The 20,842-nt window shown below is 35.4% G+C and overlaps 1 protein-coding gene across 1 annotated transcript in view; it reads right to left on the bottom strand.

Moving 5' to 3' along the window:
- Window positions 1-20,842, bottom strand: part of stg1 (stargazin-like protein) — a 706,566-nt gene that overhangs the window by 170,514 nt on the left and 515,210 nt on the right. The window contains exon 2 of the mRNA XM_081731715.1: window positions 6,857-6,949. Coding sequence (XP_081587841.1) covers window positions 6,857-6,949 — 93 coding nt within the window. The remainder of the gene's footprint in view (window positions 1-6,856; window positions 6,950-20,842) is intronic.

Genomic DNA, 20,842 nt, shown 5'->3' with positions numbered 1-20,842 from the left:
TAAAAATTCCTTTGCTGTAACCGTCAAAAATCAAGTTATTATCTTAATTGTACACTTGTTTTAATGCTTCACACACTTCGCACCTACTACAAATGGCTGCCTGGCGGAGAGATTTCTAAGATTAGATTTTTGTGCCACCTTGAGGTAGAAACTAGAACTGACACACTTGCTACAAAGTTGCAGCAAGCCTCCGAGGCAAGTAAAATCTAGCAAATGAAAATCAAATTACGACATTTGCGGGTAACTCTTTCAGAAAGGCTGTAGCAGGTGTACAGTGCACGGAAAGTCTAGCAAGATAAAATCAAATATAGTGAAAGACTTGCTGCAAACCAACATGCTATTAGGGCAGGTATTAATTTACCCATTTGATATGTTCATGTATTAATTTACCCATTTAATATGTTCAGGTATTAATTTACCCATTTGATATGTTCAGGTATTAATTACCCATTTGATATGTTCAGGTATTAATTTACTCATTTAATATGTTCAGGTATTAATTTACCCATTTGATATGTTCATGTATTAATTTACCCATTTAATATGTTCAGGTATTAATTTACCCATTTGATATGTTGAGGTATTAATTTACCCATTTGATATGTTCAGGTATTAATTTACCCATTTGTTATGTTCAGGTATTAATTTACCCATTTGATGTGTTCAGATATTAATTTATCCATTTGATATGTTCAGGTATTAACTTACCCATTTGATGTGTTCAGATATTAATTTACCCATTTAATATGTTCAGGTATTAATTTACCCATTTGATATGTTGAGGTATTAATTTACCCATTTAATATGTTCAGGTATTAATTTACCCATTTGATATATTCAGGTATTAATTTACCCATTTGATATGTTCAGGTATTAATTTATCCATTTGATATGTTCAGGTATTAATTTACATTTTAGAAAACTTATTTGGCTTATTTCATATGGGGAGACACAGTAGGTCAATAGTAGAGCTTTACCTCTGGCAAATCGAATTCCTGGTTCGATCCAGGCCAAGTAAGTTTGTAGAGGACAACATTGTATCTGTGGTTTTTCTCGGCGTACTCCTGTTTGCCTCCTCGGCCTTGCGCATTTTCATTCTATAAATCCTACCATCATCGTTCCTTTGCCTTAATCACCCGTCTCCCTTAGCCTAAAGAACGTTAAACGAAAATATTTCATTTCCTTATTCTCAGGCGCAGAAATTAATATGGCAAGAAAGAAACTTGACTTCTCGAAAGTTTTATGAAATGGAGAAGAGACTTTTTTTGGGGGGGGGGGGATTGGACAACTCATATAATGACTTTTATTTCTCTTAGAATTTCTCGCACTCATTGTTGTCGGTTGTTAAAACTATTGTAATATGTTTGTTGTAGACGAAGAAAACATTGCAGGCAATGACAATAATCAGAAATATGATCTTTGCATAGAGCTGATGATACCTGGGTAAAGACAGGGTATAAGTTTATTTTGTCATTTTGAGTCATCTTATCCATCAGGCCTATAAAACACCTAATGGACAAACACAACTGTGATGAGAAGGACATTTCCTTTCCTGTTCCAGGAACTTCTATGGTGCAGTGGTAGCAAGGAAAGGACGTGCATGGAGAATTTTTTTCTGTAGTATGTACATGGCATAAGCATAATATACGTTAGAAGTGATGTCCCACCTATAGTGTAATACAGTTGTAGATGTCGCAAAACCTCTATTTACAGACCTTGCAGATCTAAAACTTGTAGTAAAATGTTTACATAAAACATTTTCAGATTGCAGTGTATAAAGCTGTGTTATGTTTAAAAAGTGGTTCTGTATCAAGAAGAGGTGATTTCAGCAAAATATGAATCTCGGCTGGAAAATATAGTGAAAATAACAAAGAATGAAGACGTGAACCAAATGACTGAATACAGAATGTCAATACAACAGGTGATAATGACTAAAAAACTCAAAAGAGAAGAATATGATACAAAGTGAAACGGAACTTCCAGTTATAGTACATATTTAAGGCAAAGAAGAGTTTGAGAGTTGAGTTAACTGTAACAATATTTCAAGGCAAATTTCTTAAAACTATATTTTTGAACATGCGTGTACCTTTGATGAAGAAATTGCCCAAGCTGCTTGAACGAAACTTTCCATAAATTTCGGTTAAATTTCGGCGAATGTTATTGCATTTCGTTTAAAATTACACAGAATACAAAATAAAGTTTAACATTAAAATATGAAGAAAAATGTATATACAAATTATATCATTTTACATTTAGCAATATACTTAGATGTGGATAACAATAGTGGTTCATAAATAGCAAAAGTATATTTTCTTTCTTCCTTCGTTAGTTTCTTATTGTAATCAATTCATAGTTTTCTATATTTGACTTTCTACTCTTTATGTCCATAAGTTGTGTCTGATATAATGAGAGGATAACTCAGATCTTCCATACATTTACCAATTTCCATTATTTAGATGAATTTTTTGTACGTTATTCCAGGCCCGTGCTGGCCCACCGGGACACCGGGACGTGTCCCGGTGCGCCCTCCGAAATATCACAGTATAAATAAAGGTACAAGTTTTTAGTAATAAATTCTTACAGTTTTATTGGTAAAGAACCCGTGAAAGGTGCAGTGCGCCCTTTACATTAGGCGCCCTTCCGAGGCCACATCAAAGATGAACGATTTTATTTACTCTTCTGGTATAGCACATTTCTGTACAATAAATACACACAGTTACTGTTGGCGAAGAACCCGTGAAAGGCACAGTGCGCCCTTTACATAAGGCGCCCTACGAAACATCACATTATAGATAAGTGGTTTTAGTTATCCTGTATACCAGCTTTGTTTAATAAATTCAAATACTGACTGGTAGTACAGAACCTGTGAAGAATACAAGGCGCCCTTTACATAAGATGCCCTGCGAAATATCACTTTTGTTTTATTTCATTCTTCTGTATTTCAGTTTTGTATTATAAATTCATAAAGTTGCTATTGGCAGAGAACAGGTAAACAGTATAATCACTTACAAAAATATTATAAAGTTATATTGCTATAAAACGAAACAATGTGATACATCAAGAATAGTTCGGATAGTCAAACGTACGATGCATTTATGTAATACTACACTGACACTAGTCTCTAATTTACGATTTTTACGGCATCGAAACTTTCACAGTTTTAATATGCATCCATATATCCGAGCATATTCATTGTTCCTGTGTGTTTTAAAGCAGTGTTCGGATACCTGTTGTATTTCTGAAATATAGCTGTATTAATTTCCGTAAAATGTGGTCTTCCTGTCACCACGGCACGGCGCGTCCTCAGGTTGTGGATGGAGGAGAAGGCCTCTGGGATATAGAGTTTATCTGCGAATATACTGAGTAAAGCAGTGGCGGACAGACAAGGGGTGATAATCCAGCTTGAGAATTTGGTGTGAGGTTAGCAACCTCATCCATAATAATAAAAAAATAAGATAAGTTCGCAGAATCCTCGGATCAGAATTGATAACTTGGCACGAACTCCGCAAAGTAAAATCGACATGAGATTTGGAACATGAAGTAGAAGAAGTCTCTATAGGGCAGGTGCGTTAAAATGTGTAAAAAATGAGTTTAGAAATAGAGGTTGGACCTATTGGGATATCAGGAAGTTAGATGAGAAGGAAATGAAGGAGTCAAGTCGGGAAGTTCTACGTTCTTTTACTGGGAACAAATTAAAAATTACCAACTAGAAACAGGGCTTTCCGTTCACAAACGAATACATAATATCAGCAATTACATAGGTTGAATTTGTAAATGATAGATTTTCTTTTACTTCTCTTAAGGGTCGGTTGTGTAATATTATTGTTTTAAATGCACATGCCCCAACAGAAAATAAGGATGGTTATTTAAAAAATACAGTTTTTATAAAAGAATAGAACGGGTATTTGATCATCTTCTGCAATACCATATGAAAAATCTATTAGGCGGTTTCAATGCGAAGGTAGGGCCAGAGGGTATTTTCAAACCGATTATAGGGAATAAATGTTTGCATAAGAAAGGTTGTGACAACGGCGTTAGACTCATGAACTGTGCAATATCCAGAAACCTTATCGTGAAGATTACAAAATTCCAACATCGCGACATTCATAAATATACTTCATCAGATGGAAAAACACATATTCAAACTGATCATGTTTTAGTAGACAGAAAAGAACAGTCTAGCATAACTGATGTTCGATCGTTCAGAGGAGTTGATTGTGATAATAAGAGAGAGACTACCGCTGAATAAAGGAAATATTCAATATCTGAAAATGGAGCGCATTTTTTTTTTAATAGAGGAGAGTCAGGTGAGAGGGGAGCCAGATTGAAGTGTCGAATAGATCCTCGGTTTTAGAAGGTTCGGAGTGCACTAGTGTTCAAAATACTTGGTTGAAATTAGAGATAACATTAAAATTTCAGCACAAGAAATATTGGAGCACGCAGAAATACGTAGGAACAAACCATGGTTCAACCAGGAATGTACTAAAGTAGCAGAGAAGAGAAAACAGAAGAAACTGCGTTGGCTACAAAATCCGAACGAAATAACTAAATAAAATTTCATTGTTATCTGGCAGAAAACTTCTAAAACTTTTAGAACAAAGAAACGCGACTTTTGAAAGTTAAAATTAATTAACTTGAAGATAATAGTGAAAACAAAAACATTCGGGACATGTATAAATGCATCAACGAACTTTAAAAATGCTATCAACTTCGTTTATATATTAAAGAAACCTAAAGGAACAGTTCTCATTGATACAGATAGCATCTTAAATAGATGGAAATATTTCTTTGACGATTTGCTTAACAAATAGCCAAAAACTAATGCGCGTGGAGAAAGTGAAATGTATGCAGCATAACCGTATATTCCAGAACCTAACCAGACGAAAATAGAAATCGCTATTAAAAAAAGTTAAACACACATCTCCGGGTGTAGATGAAATTCTGGTTGACTTAATTTTAGCTGGAGGGGAAAATTGTAGAGAAAGAAACACAAACTCATTCTCATTATCTGGAACAAGGAGGAATTGCCACAAGAGTAAAGAGAATCAATGATTGTCCCAGTTCAGAAGATAAGCAACAAAACAGATTTAATAATTATCGAGGCATTTCTCTTCTGTCAGCATCCAATAAATTCTCTTAAACATTGTATTAGCAAGATTGACTCCATACGCAGATGAAATTATTGGAGATTATCAGAACGGATTTAGGTAAAATCGATCAACTATCGACCAGATATTTACCATTCGACTAACACTTGAAAAGAAATGAGAGGATACAACATCATGGCATATCAATTATTGACTTTAGACTCTGGTAGGAGGGAAACATTGTACAACATGCTTACAGAATTTGCAATACCGAAAAAGATAGATTAATTAAGATATGTTTAAATGAATCCCAAAGTAAGGTTCGAGTAGAGAAATTCTTGTTCACGAGCTTTCACGTTGAGAATGACCTCAAACAAGATGCGCTGTCGTCATTATTATTTATTTTGTTCTGGAGAACACGATAAGGAAAATCAAAGACAGCAATCAGGTCCAAAGCTGAATTATATTTGCCAGGTTATGGCGTATGCTGATGATGTAAATTTAATAGGTAATGATAGAATAATAGAAAGGAATGCAGAAATCTTAATTAACGCTTGCAGGGATATAGGCTTAAAAGTAAATGCAGAGAAAACTAAATGAATGGAAGTTTGTCGGGATCGTAATACTGAATTTTATGGATGCGTTAAAATTCCAAATAATATTTTCTTTCGACAAAGTGGATACTTTCAAATATCTAGGATCATTATTAACAGGCCAAAACCATAATCACTAAAAAAATTGATGTCAACTGAAAGCAGGGATTTCGTGCTATTATTCAGTTAAAAATCTTTTGTTGTCACTAATTCTGTTGAGGAATTTGTAGCTCAATATATAAAACGATAATCATGCCTGTTGTGCTGTATGGTTGCGAAACATGGTCACTAACTCCGAGGGAAAGTCGCAGACTGAAAGTATTTGAAAACAAGATTCTTAAACCAATATTCGAACTCCAAAAGGAACGGGAATGGGGAACGGCGGAAATTTCATAAGGAGGAACTGAATAATTTTACACCGTTTACCAAACATTGTTAGGGTCATCAAGTCTAGGACATTCTTAGGGTCAAGTCTAGGAGGCTCAAATGGTCAGTTTATGTAGCCAGAATGGAAGAAATTAGAAACGCTTTCTAAGTTGTAACTGGAAACCAAATAGGAAAATGACCGTGATTAAGATCGAGGCGCAGATGGGAGGACAATATTAAAGTGGTTCTCGCAGAGATTGAAATATAAAGTAGAAACTGGATTCAGTTTTCTAAGGACAGAAATCAATGGAGAGCTTTTGTAAACGCGGCAATGAGCCTCCTGCGTCCATAGGCGTGCTATATTAAGTTGTTGATACATTTAGCTTCTTTTTATTTGATAGAAATGTTATTACAGGAACTAAAAAGTTTTTCTGTAGTAAAGAGGATTTCGATTCGAGGTTAAAATGGCACCCATACTTTCTTTCAAAGTCTCTCTCTCTCTCTCCCTCTCTCTCTCTATATATATATATATTCCCGTTTGTATGGGCGCCCTTTTAGTAGACTTGTCCACCGCCCTCATTAGTATCCTAGCACGGCCCTGCGTTATTCCTCAAGGAGATAATAAAATACTTGAAAAATCGGCTAGCAGTATGACTGTCCCTTCTTTATGACAAACTCCATCTTCCTTCGGAAGAGAGGTCTTAAAACTTATTTCTCTTTCATCATTTACCAAATTTGAAGTTTCTACATGTATGAAGTGCGACGGCATTGTCATTGTGTAAAATTAACTCAGAAAAATGATGTACTTACAAGGTATTGCCATTGTAGAATCATTTGGATCGGGACTATATTCCTCTCGAGGGAAGTAGTCGATATAAAAACAATCCATGTCTTTCTCTCCAGCTGTAATGAAAAGAAAAGAAACGAATAATGTTAAAAGTCGCTTGAATAATTACAAAAATGGCATAAAATGAACCAATGAGAAAAGCTATTGTATTAATGTTTCTTAGATCGGACAGAAAACAAAAAGCTTTAAAGTCATATTTGGAAATAAGTCGGGTTCTTATTTAGTTCCATATTTCGACTGCAATAATCAACTTTGTTCAGTAGTGACATTAAAGAAAAAAAAAAAAAACCGCAATGATTAACGCAAACAAGTAATAGTGTTCACGTGTACACCACGTAAAGGAGTTTGCTTCATATTGCATGATAGTTGTTTCAATTAATATTGAAACCGGAACTGGAAGTATATTTCTACCTCTTCCGGTTTTGGTAGAGAGATTGGAGTAGAGATGGAATCCTTCCCTAATAGCATTCTAGATTTTTAATAACCTTACTCAAACCATCAAGGTTAAGTCTGAAGGCTTGCACAAGTTTGCCTTTACATGGTTGCAGACTTAACCAAGACTATAGCAAACTTGCTAGTTCCTCGATTGCAAGCTTGATGCAGACTTGACAATAATACATAATGTAGCGCTAGCGTTAAAATTCCTTTAAATTGAAACACTTGTCAAGCACGCCTTAAAATTTACCCTTAGAAAAGCCATACACAGAGAGAACCTCTAAAGCTAAGTCTAACACGCAAGCATTCTTGCGCAGCCTTCATTTTTCCCAATGGCCTAAGCACACACACACAGTTTTATACGTTAAAGCTATCTGGACTTCAAGCATGACTTGAAATTTACAGTTGGGAAAGCCATACATAGAAATAATTTCTAAGGTTTGGTCTATCAAGGGAAATTAAGGGCAAACTTAGACTTACTGTAGACTTGATTGCTTACTTGGCTTAATTCAAACCGCTATGCGCTAAGTATTAAAGTTTTTACTCTGTAGTTATTAACGTTGAGGTAAAAGATGGTTGCTTTTTACCACTGACGGTTTAAACAGAGGATTAAGAGAGAAAGCGGTACTTATTTGTAGAACACTAAATTGCTTCCACGAAAAAGTCGTTACTCGTTTTTATTCTATGTATATCAATATTAAAACCGGAAGTTGTAGTAAATGTCCATGACTTGGTTCTAGTAAACAGTTAAGAATGGAGAGCTCATCCGTGGCTAAGCGGTTAGCGTGCAGACCTTTGGCATGGGAGATCCGGGTTCGATTTCCGGCGGGAGCTCATGTGGTTCGGATTCCACATTAATCAGTAGGTCCCATCTCATATAGCCTCACTGCTGAACGGGACATTAAACTCAAAATCAAATCAGTTGATATGTATTCTTGGAAGCTTAATCGACTCCAGGAAGCCGCTTCTCTCTATCAATTACCATTTTAGCTCTATAGTGCTTAACGATAAAGCCGGTACTAGTTGACTTCTTCATCCTGGCCAAAATTGATGGAACCCGTCAAGTAATTCCTGAGATTTTTGTATCTCTAAGGGACAGACGGACATGCGGACAGACAGGGTAAGCATCCCAAGTAAGTTTTGAAATGGCCGCCATTTCAGTTCTAGTAAGTTGGCAGCACTGAACGTTACACGATTTTCACCTACTGTCTTTGTGGATAGTAGTCACACACTCCGCCCCTGGTAACTACTAACCACAAAGACAATAAATGAAAATTGTGTAGCATTCAGTGTTACCAACTTACTAGCACAGAAATGACTAGGCATTTCAAAAGTTACGTTCTTTGTGGGACATCTTAAATAAAGATGTTTTAGGTAAACGAAACTCCGTAGAATTACGTGAGCACCGTATCTTATTGCTAAGATGCAGTAAAAATTCCAAACTAGAGGGATTCAACGTTAAAACTGTTAAGTAGTAGATTTATCACTTCCGGTTGCGATAAGGTTGAAAACGGAGACCTCTTCTTGAGATGCTCAAAGTCTATATTAACAACACTTACTCTTATAGGTTTAGCTCTATGGGAATTAATATTGAGGCCGGAAGTTGCACTGGTTTATAGATATATCATCTCCTGTTTAAATAGAATATTAAGAGCTGACAAAGAATCTATTCTTTGGATCTAGAAATCATATATATAAAAAAAAGCATTAGCTATCTTTCTTATTACCATTTTCAATCTATAAGAACACGATGTTAAAACCTAAGGTAGTTACAGAGCATAGACAACGCTTTTGACACAGCGATGAATTGTGTAATTAAGATTATTCTTGAGATTGACGTTATATACAAAACTATTTCTGTCTATCTCCAACAATTTGCACACTTCTTCTGGGTTGGACTACGAACTTTTCAGCCGCACCCCGTATGTATTGGACCCCATCCCGCAGAAAAAAACAGTTTGGAAACCTTCTAACAAAACATTTGGATGTGTGCCTGGCCAAGCAGGTCTTCATTCAGTCAGAGATAAGCGATTTTTAACATTTTCCAGATTTGGCCAATCAAAAACAAAATTTTGATGACATTTTTCAGCTGTGTCCTCTGTCATCACCAAGTATTCTAGTAAATGCTAAGTACAATATTGTTAGTACTGAAAATGGAAACCATTCATAATTCTACTACAGGAAGGCTATATTTATTCTCTCCAACTTGAGTATGCAATGTAACATATTCACAGTTTGCTTATGTATGCGTCACGGGAAGAGTTTTAACTTCAAACTGTAACTTTGAATTTCTTTTGAACATCAATTATTATTTTCTTGTATTCGAAATTATATATATTTTATTCGCCCGTGATTGATGTTTTGCCCTTGAGCAAACATGTTTTAAGGGGAGAAGATACAACCACATTCTTTTTATGTGGAAACGTGACAAAATTCACTAACAACCAGTGTTTCTTCCAGACATGTGTTTAGGGGACACTGCCCCCCCCCCCTTCCCCGGAGCTCTGAGGGTGCCTCTCTGGATGAGACCAAAACAAATACGACTATAAAATAATAATAAATAGAATAATACCAGCAGTGCTCCCACGGAATATTTTTTCTGAAAGAACGACTGCTAACAACGAACTGCAAGGACGAACTGCAAAACAATATCTACGGATCCGTAACGGAGATTGCAGCAATGTAATGAATAGTCATTACAGATAAATTATAAAAGAATTACACAAGGGTTAGTAGTTACCTTTTCATCTCTCTGAAAATCATGAAAACCTGGCCGAAACAACATGAAATTTTAACATAAGGTTACTCTTGCTTTGCTGTTTAAAAAAGAATAAGCCTTTACCAACCACCTTCAGCGTTTAGTACGTAGGCGAGCTTCATAGTCAGTGTTTTATTTAATTGGTTAAATAATTCTCGTACTGAATTTTATCATAATGACCTATTGGACAGATGATTGGTATTATACCTATTCATACCTTTTGTAATAACTGGGTTCTATTAATGTATTCCTTCAGTCTCTGATACATTTATGATCTTTCTTTTATTCGTATATGTGCTGGACATTTTGTGCGAACAGCACTATCATATCTATAATGTGCACCGCACTGTTTTCTATACCAATATGTCAAGTCCCTTCGTTGCAGACTTTTACAGCAGCAAACTTCTTGCCACTCTTGTAGTTAAGGGTCTACACTACAGCGAAATTAAACTACCTCTAATTTTATAGTTTTTCTGTAATATCTTCAAAACAAATACATATATTAGAAAAGCAGAAACGTAGTGAACTAAACAATTCTATTTTGCATGATACCGTTATCACAACTCATCTATCTGCTTTCGATTTGCAATTGTAGATAGATTTAGCATTTTTTGCGGGTTCTGTAAATAGCGGCATACAAAAAGCAGATAGGTGAATTGTGGTAAAGGTGTCACATGCAAAATTGTATTGTCTAGTTCACAACGTTTCTGCTTTTCTAATATTTTTAATTGTTTTGAAGAATTACAGAAAAATCTCTAAATTTAGCGGTAGTTTAATTTCGCTATAGTGAAGACGCTTACGTTAACGGTTAACAATGGCAGACAAGACTTGCTCAACAGCTAACAAAAACCTCTAGTTAATAAAACTGACACTAGAGGCAGCAGTAGTTCGCTAAAGTTAAAGGTGCTAATTCCAGAGTGAAGTTCCTCATTCCACACGATATCCATTTATAGGTAACGAACGCAATTATAACTTATAGTTTGTATCCATATATGTGTGATTACGTTACACGCTATTAGAGATATTGGGTGAGTATCACACCAATTGATGGGAGAATGATGGGTATCATCATTTATAGTTGTCTGTTGCCAGTGGCGTATTTACGATTTTGTTTCGGGGGGGGGGCTTTGCTAACTTCAGTCCTGGAAATGTGAAAATTGTGCAAGATATTTCATTTACTTTAATATAGTGATTAAAATTTCGGGGGGGGGGTTAAGCCCGGAAACCATCCCCCTAAATACGCCACTGTCTGTTGCTAATGATGCATTATGTTATGACATCTTTCAGCAGTGGCGCAACTAAAGGTTTGAGGGCCTTCCCAAAACAGCGTGGAGTGGGGCCCCTTCTCTACGTCCAACTTCACGATTTGGGGGCTCCTGATGGCTGCGGGGCCCTTATTTACGCCCCTGTCTTTCAGAGTTTAACGTCCCACCTTTATGCCTTTTAGACTAAGCGATACAATGATTAAGGCAAGTGAATGACGGATGAATAATTGGTGGAATCAGAATGTGGGAGGAAAAGGGAGTATCCCGAGAAAATCCATTAACACGATGTTGTCCACCACAAACTTACTAAGCTGGGGCTCGAACCAGGGACCCCATGCACTGCGCTCTACCATTAAGCCACCATGGCCTCCCGCATGTTATGACAAACTATAGTACATAATTTTCAAATGAAGATCTTTCAAACAAAAATACTTAAAAAATTTAATTTTAAGGTTTGATTACAGAAGACAGTCCAGTCAATACAGTAGTAGTAACTTGAGACGTTAGCCAGTTTTACACGCGCTTTGGAAAGCTATTATTAAAAAGAAAATTCACAAGATAAGTACACAAAATACAAGACATATTAATTATGTGTACTAATTCAGAAAAAAAACTAAATATTTAAGGGAAATTTATTCATTTTTGCTCTCGTTATTAAATAGAATTTAAGCAGGGGTGCCCAGACGCAACCTGCGTCATTGAAATATTTGGGGGGGTTAAAAATCTATGTAAATAAGTTTGAGGTGGTGTAGAAATTAATCGAAAAGTTTTTTTTTTTTTGCATGGAACAACACCTACGGATAGACAATTGAGGGGGGGTGCGTCATGGACATGAGGGGAGGTGGGCACCACTGATTTAGGGGACGCCATAAAGCAGAGAGCGCAGCAGTTGGCCGGCGCGAGGAATCGGTTCACTCTAAGAGTATGTGTATCACTGTTTTATTAAAACTATGACGTATGTTGCGTACGTAAAAACGTTATATGCGTAAATTTTGTAGTTTTTGGACTTAACGTGCGACATCCTGCAGAAAACTCATAATTGAAAACATATGTTTGATAATACTTTCCCTATAAGGATTCCATCTATACGTACTTTCTGTTAGGCGGTAAGGATGTCATATACAGATGGGTGCATATGTAACATACAGCTGACATGTGTAATATATGGAAAACTGTTAAATGTCAGACAGCCTACAGCGGCATGATGCAACATCTAATTGTGAAAAAGGCAGTACGTGTGTAGCATATGGATAACGTATGCTTTGTATATATTTCCGTAGTAAACATAAGGATTCCGTATATTTGTAAAATATATCGCTGTCCGGATAACGATTTTTCACAGTATATATATACACGGTGTATATCTATGGCGCTAAATTTGCTGTACAAAAGCAGAGGAGTGATTCCTGAGAGTAAAATAAACAAAAAATTTCTATAAACATAGGGCGAAAACCCCATCGTTTACGTGTTATAAACTGCCGCAAAACATGAAAAAATGAATTCTAAAGGCCCATAGCTCCAAAACTATGGGACCTACTCTAGTCGTGTCAAGAGTTCACTTAGGAACTGGTATGTGCTCTATCTAAAAACACATGTTTTAGAATCCTAAGGTAATCACGCAACAATTTTTATGGAGGCAGTTGGAGAGTACTTTATATCATAGGCCCGTAGTCAAACTCCCTCTATAAAAATTGTTGTGGAAGCACCTCAGGATTCTGAAACACGCATTTTTGGATAGGGCACATAGTAGTTCCTAAGGAAAGTCTTGACCCGACCAAGGTAGGTCCCATAGTTTTGGAGCTATGAACCTTTAAAATTCATTTTTCATGATTTCGGCAGCCTATAACACGTAAACGATGGGGGTTTCGCCCTATGTTTATTGGAACTTTTTTCTTTGTTTTACTCTCAGGAATCACTCTTCTACTTTTGTACAAAGAATTTAGCGCTATACGTATTATTTTGGAGGGAGACATCTGTTCGTCTCTTCGTCCTGATGTATATTCCCCTCAATTTGAGGCTATACCGTTCAATTTATCTGGACCCATTTTCAAACTTAAAGTTCTTATAAGATCCTTCAAAGAGGGGTTCCGATTTTTTTTCCCTATCATCAAACATAAGGATAGTTTCATTGAGGATGATAATTAATAAAATGTTATTTTCTTTAACGATTTGTTTATTTTTCGTTATAAATCAATATTCCATCGACAAATCAATAGTGTGATAAGGTAGGTGCAGGTAAATACGTCATGTTAAGAGTGTTGGATTTTTTAAAGGCCTTAACTTTCATGAAACGCAAAGAACAATCCACGTGTATTGCAAAGTAGCCTTTTCCACGTGTAATAAAAATGTGGCAATGATGCCACTGACTTCTGTTTTGTACCCAAGGTAAAAGAAAAAAGTGTTACAACGTGGCATATTTACTAACACATGCAGGTAAGTACTCCAAGACTATAATACTACCAAAAACCTGTAATAAATCTAGCAACTGCTTAGATCGACTGTATTATAAGAACTTAAATATTGCTGCACAGCATGAATGAAGCCAAAAAAAAAAAAAAAAAAAAAAAAGAGAATAACCAAAGTGCAAGATGAAGATAAGAAGATAAAATGTAAAAACAATAATCTCATGAAGGTCCAAACTGAAAAGTTTTAGCCCATAAGAAGATAAACAAACAGTGCCACTGTGCTGTGACTTAAAAATATTACCGATATTACATGGAACATGTACAAATGAAAACATTTTTGCCTTCTGCAGTCAGACATGTCCAAGCCCTGGCGTATTTTGCTGCATCATGCTTGGTATTGATTTAATAGCCATGGAATCACAAATACTGAAGTTACACTTGAAAAATAAAGTGTTCCTAGACAGACACGAGATAAGGCGTACATTGTTGTAAACAATCGGTAATGTTCTGAGTTAGTACGGTACTAATAACAGATTCTTTCTCTATTGAAATAATAATGTCCTTCCACGGAACCTTCCCTAAACAAACAACACCACGCGGCGTGGCGGCCTCAACGCTGTCTCCCAGAATATTTGTCAAATCGGACTTGTCCAAGCCCGTGGCACATATTGGAGGTACATTCTAGCGTATTCCGTCGGAAACGTCCCAGCACTGAACACTTGGCGTATTCACCTGCACTGGCATATATACCTGCAGTTACCTTATAAAGTTCTGAGAAGTATTCACCAATGGAGTTTACTCTTGGTTGTAATCTCTCTTTTTATTTTCTTATAAACAACTCAGACGATTTTGTTATTATTTCAGAAATAAAAGTTTTATTAACATCTTTGCAATATAGCAAAACTTGTAATCTTGAAATAAGAGAAAACGCAGCTTACTATTTATAAGTTCTTTTTGGACGCTTCTTTCCCAAAATATACACTCAACAACATGTTAACAGCCTGACGATATGACACAATTTATTATTTACGAATAAAACCCACAAAAGGTAGTTTACTCTTTGGGATGAGTTCGTTTAGATGACTTTCTCAAAAATGAATCAGAACATTTAGTTTGTTTCCCAAATAAAAATTTGATTAACAATTGTACAATTGCTATACCTTATTGCTCGTAAAGAAACCTACAACGGAGAGTTTCCTTTTAGGGTGAGTTATCTTCAAAAATTTTCCGAAAACGCCTTTTAAAAATTTCCGTGATAGCTCCCAAATGTCATAAATCAATGTAAAAAAAAAAAAAAAAAAGAACGAATTAACATAGTGTGATGTTCCTTACCTGCTATTTATTTACTTATTTATGTATTATTTTGTTATACGCTAATAACATCATAGAAAACTTAAGTTGAAATAAACTTTTGGACATTGAAAAATTGAGGTGCAACTAGTACATGGATTTTTGGGCTCTCGGCATCTATGGCTTTGTTAATCCGTTTGTACGAGGGATGACGTTCCTCGGTGATCACACTATACGAGGAATGGGAAGGAAGAAAGAAAGAAAGGAGACGGCAAAGGACCTGTATGTTTGGTACCATCCTGGCATTTGCTTCATCAGGATGACTGTCCTAAAAGAGCTTCTACAATTTTTCGACCAAATATCCTGACAGAAAATCGAACCCTGGACCAGTCGCACCAAAGACGAGACTGTTAGCGACTACGATACACGGGGCCAAACCAAATATAAATACAGGCTATGAATAAGTAGTAGGAAAATGAAATAAAATGGATGTATGACACGTGTGAATTGAAAAAAAATGAAATGAAATCTTTAAGTTTTACGTCCCATGGTTATGCCGGTTAGGCTAAAGGAGACGGTGATGATGAGTAATGAATGAAATGGTGGAATGAAGAAAGTGGGAGGAAACGGGAGAACCCCGAGAAAACCCACGCACGTGTGAATTGAGAAGGGTGAATTAGACGAAGAAGTAAGCAGAAGTGTCACGTGTATACCACGTGAAGGAGTTTAGTCTGTATGTCGGGATGTTTTCTCAATTAAGATTGAAACCGGAAGTAGTAATATTTGTATCGATTCCGGTTTTAGTAGAGACATTAGCGCGGAGACATAAAATTTTGGGACGCTTTATTCATTGCATCTATTACCGCTCGCTATCTATTACCGTTTTTTCTCTATAGCGATCAATGTTAAAACCAGAAGTGGTTAAATTCTGCTACTTTTGATTTGAATAGATGGTTAAGAGAATAGATGGGGAATACTGTTGCTTAGTTGTAGAGTGCTTACATCTGGTGCGTGGGGTTCTTTGTTCGTTCCCCGGCAAAGTAAGATGGCAGTGGAAAACATCGTGTTCGTAGGTTTTCTCGGCATACTCCATTGATTCATTATCATTTATTTGGCGTAATCATCATCTCCCTTAGCCTAACGAGCATAAGGTTCGACGTTAAATTAAAATATTTCATTTCGTTTTGAAGAAAGTAGATGGTACCTATTCCTAGGACGCTAAATCGATTCCATAGAAACGTTTCTTGCTACTGCTTATCATTTTTGCTCTATGCAGACCAATATTGATATCAAAGTTCTATTACTTTCGGTTTTTAGTAAAGAGCTAAGGACAAAGGTAGAATATAGGACGCTTAATCAATTGCAAGTAACAAATATTCGCTATCTATTATTATTAGGGTTCGGAAGTTGAAGGCCTAAAAATTTCCTAAAAAGGACCTATCAAAAGATCTAAAAATTTCTAAAAACAAAAGGACCTAAAAACTAAAAAGAAAAAGGACGTAAAAATTAGACCCAATTTAATTAGAATTTCATATTTAATAGATATAATGCTCAAGGAATACAAGGTTCTGGTAGGTTAACGGTCTGTCCTTTTTCCACAAACTGAAGTAAAAACTAAAATAAGAAAACTTCCCCACCCCCACTCCCCATTGCTGGAGGACATTGTTAAGCCTCCTTATCTGACTTGTGATTGTTGCAGATCTGGTCTTACCAGTCCAGTCGTTGAAGAATGTCATCTTTTGAACCGTTTTTTTCTTTTCCTTTTCTTTTTCTTTCTTTTTCTTTTTTTTACTAAAGACAAGATGTTTAAAAGGCGGTGGTGATTCGAGTAAATTTATTGTCGAAAGATGAAGGGCAAAAAAAAACAAAAAACAAAAAAGACGTTAAGACCTATGAAAAGCTTAAAAAAAAGAGCAATAAACAAAAAATAACACCCAAAAAGGCAAAAAAGGACAAATAAAATCCACCACTTTCTGGCATACAATGACCCAAAATTAACATATATAATGTTAAGCTTCGTCTTCGCGCACTCGTAAAAAAAAAAAAAAAAAAAAAAAAAAAAAAAAAAAAAAAAAACTTCCCGGCCCTAATTATTAAATTTCCTGTATAGTAATGAATAATAAACTTACAGATGTACTCCCATGCGCAAAAAAAATTGCGCGTATACTGTAACTCACGATTTTTCTCAATTATTTCATTTTCCTTATGTTTATGGGTAAAATTCAGTTATTAGTATGTGGAGATAATAGAAAGCAATCCATCTAAGGAGATATTTCCAAAAAATATAATAAAATAATAAAAATATAAGCAAAAAACAAAATTATGTTCGGTTTTGTGTATACTGGCAATAATGTTTTCGAGGGAATTTTTGGAGCAGCACAGCACGATTGTAGAGGGAATTACAGAATTGGTAACAGAACAGTTGAATCAAGGAACACGAAAGTGGAGTAAAATATTGCATTTATTGGCTTAAATCTAGGGTGTAAATTGTCTGCCAAATATAAATTAGCTTCTGTAACCAATATGTTGTACGGAAATATACAAACAAAGAAAAAAACTGTTGTATTAAGTTTGGAAGTGACATGCTCTATAGCCATGAGCATTTATTTCTTAAGAAAAAGACAAGCAAGAAAAGAAAGTCTGTGTGGTCAAGTGGGTAGAGTGACGGACTAGTAATTCTTATAGTGTTTTGACCCCAGGTCGAATCTTATCCGATCCTGTTCATTTTTTTTTTTTACGAAATATTATTGAAGTGTATAATTTGTATGTTAATAAAAACTGAAACAATACAATAATGAAATAACTTTTTGTTTCCTCTGATGACGTATTTATTTAGAATTAGCTTACTATTTATTACTAATAGCGATTGTTTTTAGTTTATGGTATGGTATGCTTAATCATTCCCTCTGCGTTTTTTTTTTTTTTTTTTTTTTACACAGCAGAAGTAACTTCAAACTTCAACTCACTGCAAGTGTGTCTGTAAAAAACAAAACAAGCGCGACCTGCAGCTTTACACACAGCGTGACGAACACAATCACAGTCATAGCTCGTTGTCTGTTCTAGTGTTTCTGTGTGTGTGTGTGTTCCTTTTTAGAGTATTGACTCTCTCTCTCTCTCTCTCTACTTTTGTTTCATATCAACAAGTGCAACAAATGCAAGTCTGTGTAAAAAAAAAATCAAGAATGCTTTCTTTAAGCAAAACTAAATTTTACAACTCTCTTTGTGAATAACACGAATGCTTCCGACGAATTATACAGTAGCGTGAAAAACTGATAATAAAATGATCTAACATGCATAAGCTTCTTTTTCTAGCGTGACAACACATTAAATATAACAAATTAAATTTTTGGGATTACAAATTATCACATTACGTGTCGGTGTAGGCCTATTCGTTTTCACATTCGAGCGACGAAAGAAGAAAGTGTGGTTAGTTATAAAAACCGAATACCAGATTTCAATGAATTCAAGTTACATGGCTCCTACATATCGAAAAAATGATTTTTCGATGTCTGTCCATCTATTCGTCTCTCGGTTCGTCACGCTTTTACACGCACTCAAATAGAGGCCATACTGTTCAACGTATCTGGACCGAATTCTAGACACAACGTTTTAATAACATACTATCTTTCGAATCTTATGTCCTTCGACATCTAAAAGTAGGGGTAATTTACTGAAGGATTAAAATTTAAAACAATTCAATTTTCTCAAGTAAAAAAAGCTGTGACGATTTTATTTACTTTTTATAAATATATATTTTATTAACGAATCTCCGCCGCATATGAATATTTGTTTCTGAAAAAATATATATGATGTAATTTACTGTATGGTATGCGTTCTTTTTGCAGAATTTTCTCAACCACATTTCATAAATAAACGTATCATTAATAACCTAACAAACAACTCGTTCGAAGGAGTAGCTTAATCTTAGGGTGAGCTTTACCCCGATAGTTTTCCCATTAATGCCTCAGGCAATTTTGTTCATATTTCGTAAAGAAATGTTTCATTAATAAACTAACATACAGCATAAATCGTTTATTCCGATAACATACAGAAGAAGTGGTTTTCTCAAGGGTTGAATTTTTTTTGGACAATTTTCTCAGTAATAACTGAGACAAATTTGTTCTAATTTCAGTAAAATATTTTCTGTAATAATCTTACAATATGGTATAACTCGCTTGTTCCGAAAAGACAAATCCAAAAGAGATACTTTGACAGTGAATTTTTTCCCGACGATTTGCTTAAAAATTACTCGATATACTGTCAAAATTACAGATAGAAGAGTTTACCTTTGGGGGTAAGCTTTTCCCGATGACCTTCCTAAAAACACTCAGGAGATGTTTGTTGTTCATATTTTATAAATACATGTGACATAAATAACCTAGCTATATGGTATAATTCCCTCATCCGGAAAAACTAGAAATGGTATATTACAGTGGTATAATACTAGAAAATACTAGAAATGGTATACTTTTGACAGTAAGTTTTACCCTGCAATTTTCTCAAGAACGACTCAGGCGATTGTGTTCGTATTTCATAAATAAATGTTTTACGAAAACACTAACAATATAGCATAGCTCGTTTGTCCTGAAAAGATCCACAAGGGATAATTTATTCTTGGGAGTGACTTTTTTCATGATTTTCTCAGAAATTATTCAGACGCTTTTGTTTATAGTTCACATACAATTATATCCTTAATAATTCTAATATATGGATCAAGTTATTTCTAACGAAAATATGGCCAATGGGTACTTTACTTTTGGGCCTGAAGTTTCTTCTAGCAAAGTTTTCCAAAACATTATTTTATTCGCAATTTCCCAAATAAATGTTTCAATAATAGTTACAGCCTAACATAAGTCAGTGTAAAAAAATTCGAGCGAGAAAGTACAGTGCGTTTGCTCCGTATCCTTTCTTAAATATATTTTTTAATGTTACACCTAATCACAATTTTCCGAACAAAATCGAAACTTCTTTTTAAATGTGCCTTGTTGTGGTCAAATGGTTCAAGTGCATTGGTTCTGGATTTGATTTCCAGTGAGAGCTAGTGTATTTTCATCCAAGAGATGTGACACGTCGGTGCAAAGAAAAAAAGTGTTTAAATAAGCCTAACCAAGCTAATCAACAAAAGAAATAATACAATGTTACGAAATTATCGTAGAAATGTTGTTAATATTAGGTAGGTGCGACTGAAATGTCCAAACGATTATTGTCAATTCCAAAGGCCTTTGTTTTCGTCCGGCGGGAGCTAATGTGGTTCGGATTCTACGTTAATCAGTAGGTCCACGTCTCATATAGCCTCTCTGCTGAAAGGGACGTTAAACTCAAAATCACATCACACATCTTTGTTTTCGCCTTTGTTTTAAATGTCTCTGTTCATGAGCTCCTTAGTGGCTAAGCGGTTAGCGTACGCGCCTTTGGCGTGGAAGACCCGGCTTCGATTCCCGGCGAGAGCTCACGTGCTTCGAAGTCCACGTTAATCAGTAGGCCGACGTCTCATATAGCTTCGTTGCTGAGCGAGACGTTAAACTCAAACTCAATGTCTTTGTTCATAAATGTCTTTGTGTACGGTTTTGCATATACGTGGCATGGACATTAAATTTTGATTTCTACGCCATATGTATCTAATTACATACACAGCTATAGAACGAACACAACAAACTTGGAATATCTACATTGTTTGCGTATGGAAAATAATCACGCTCTACTGCACAGGAGAGCAGTGTGTATGGAATTCCATACACATGGCAATCAACGTAATAAGAAATGTATAATAATAAGAATTAATAACAATAATAATAA

The sequence above is a fragment of the Thermobia domestica genome, chromosome 11 (genome assembly GCF_964235325.1).
Source record: "Thermobia domestica chromosome 11, izTheDome1.hap1.1, whole genome shotgun sequence".
In the NCBI taxonomy this organism is placed as follows: Eukaryota; Metazoa; Arthropoda; class Insecta; order Zygentoma; family Lepismatidae; genus Thermobia; species Thermobia domestica.
Note: the sequence above shows the minus strand (reverse complement) of the source record. Positions and strands in the feature narration are given on the sequence as shown.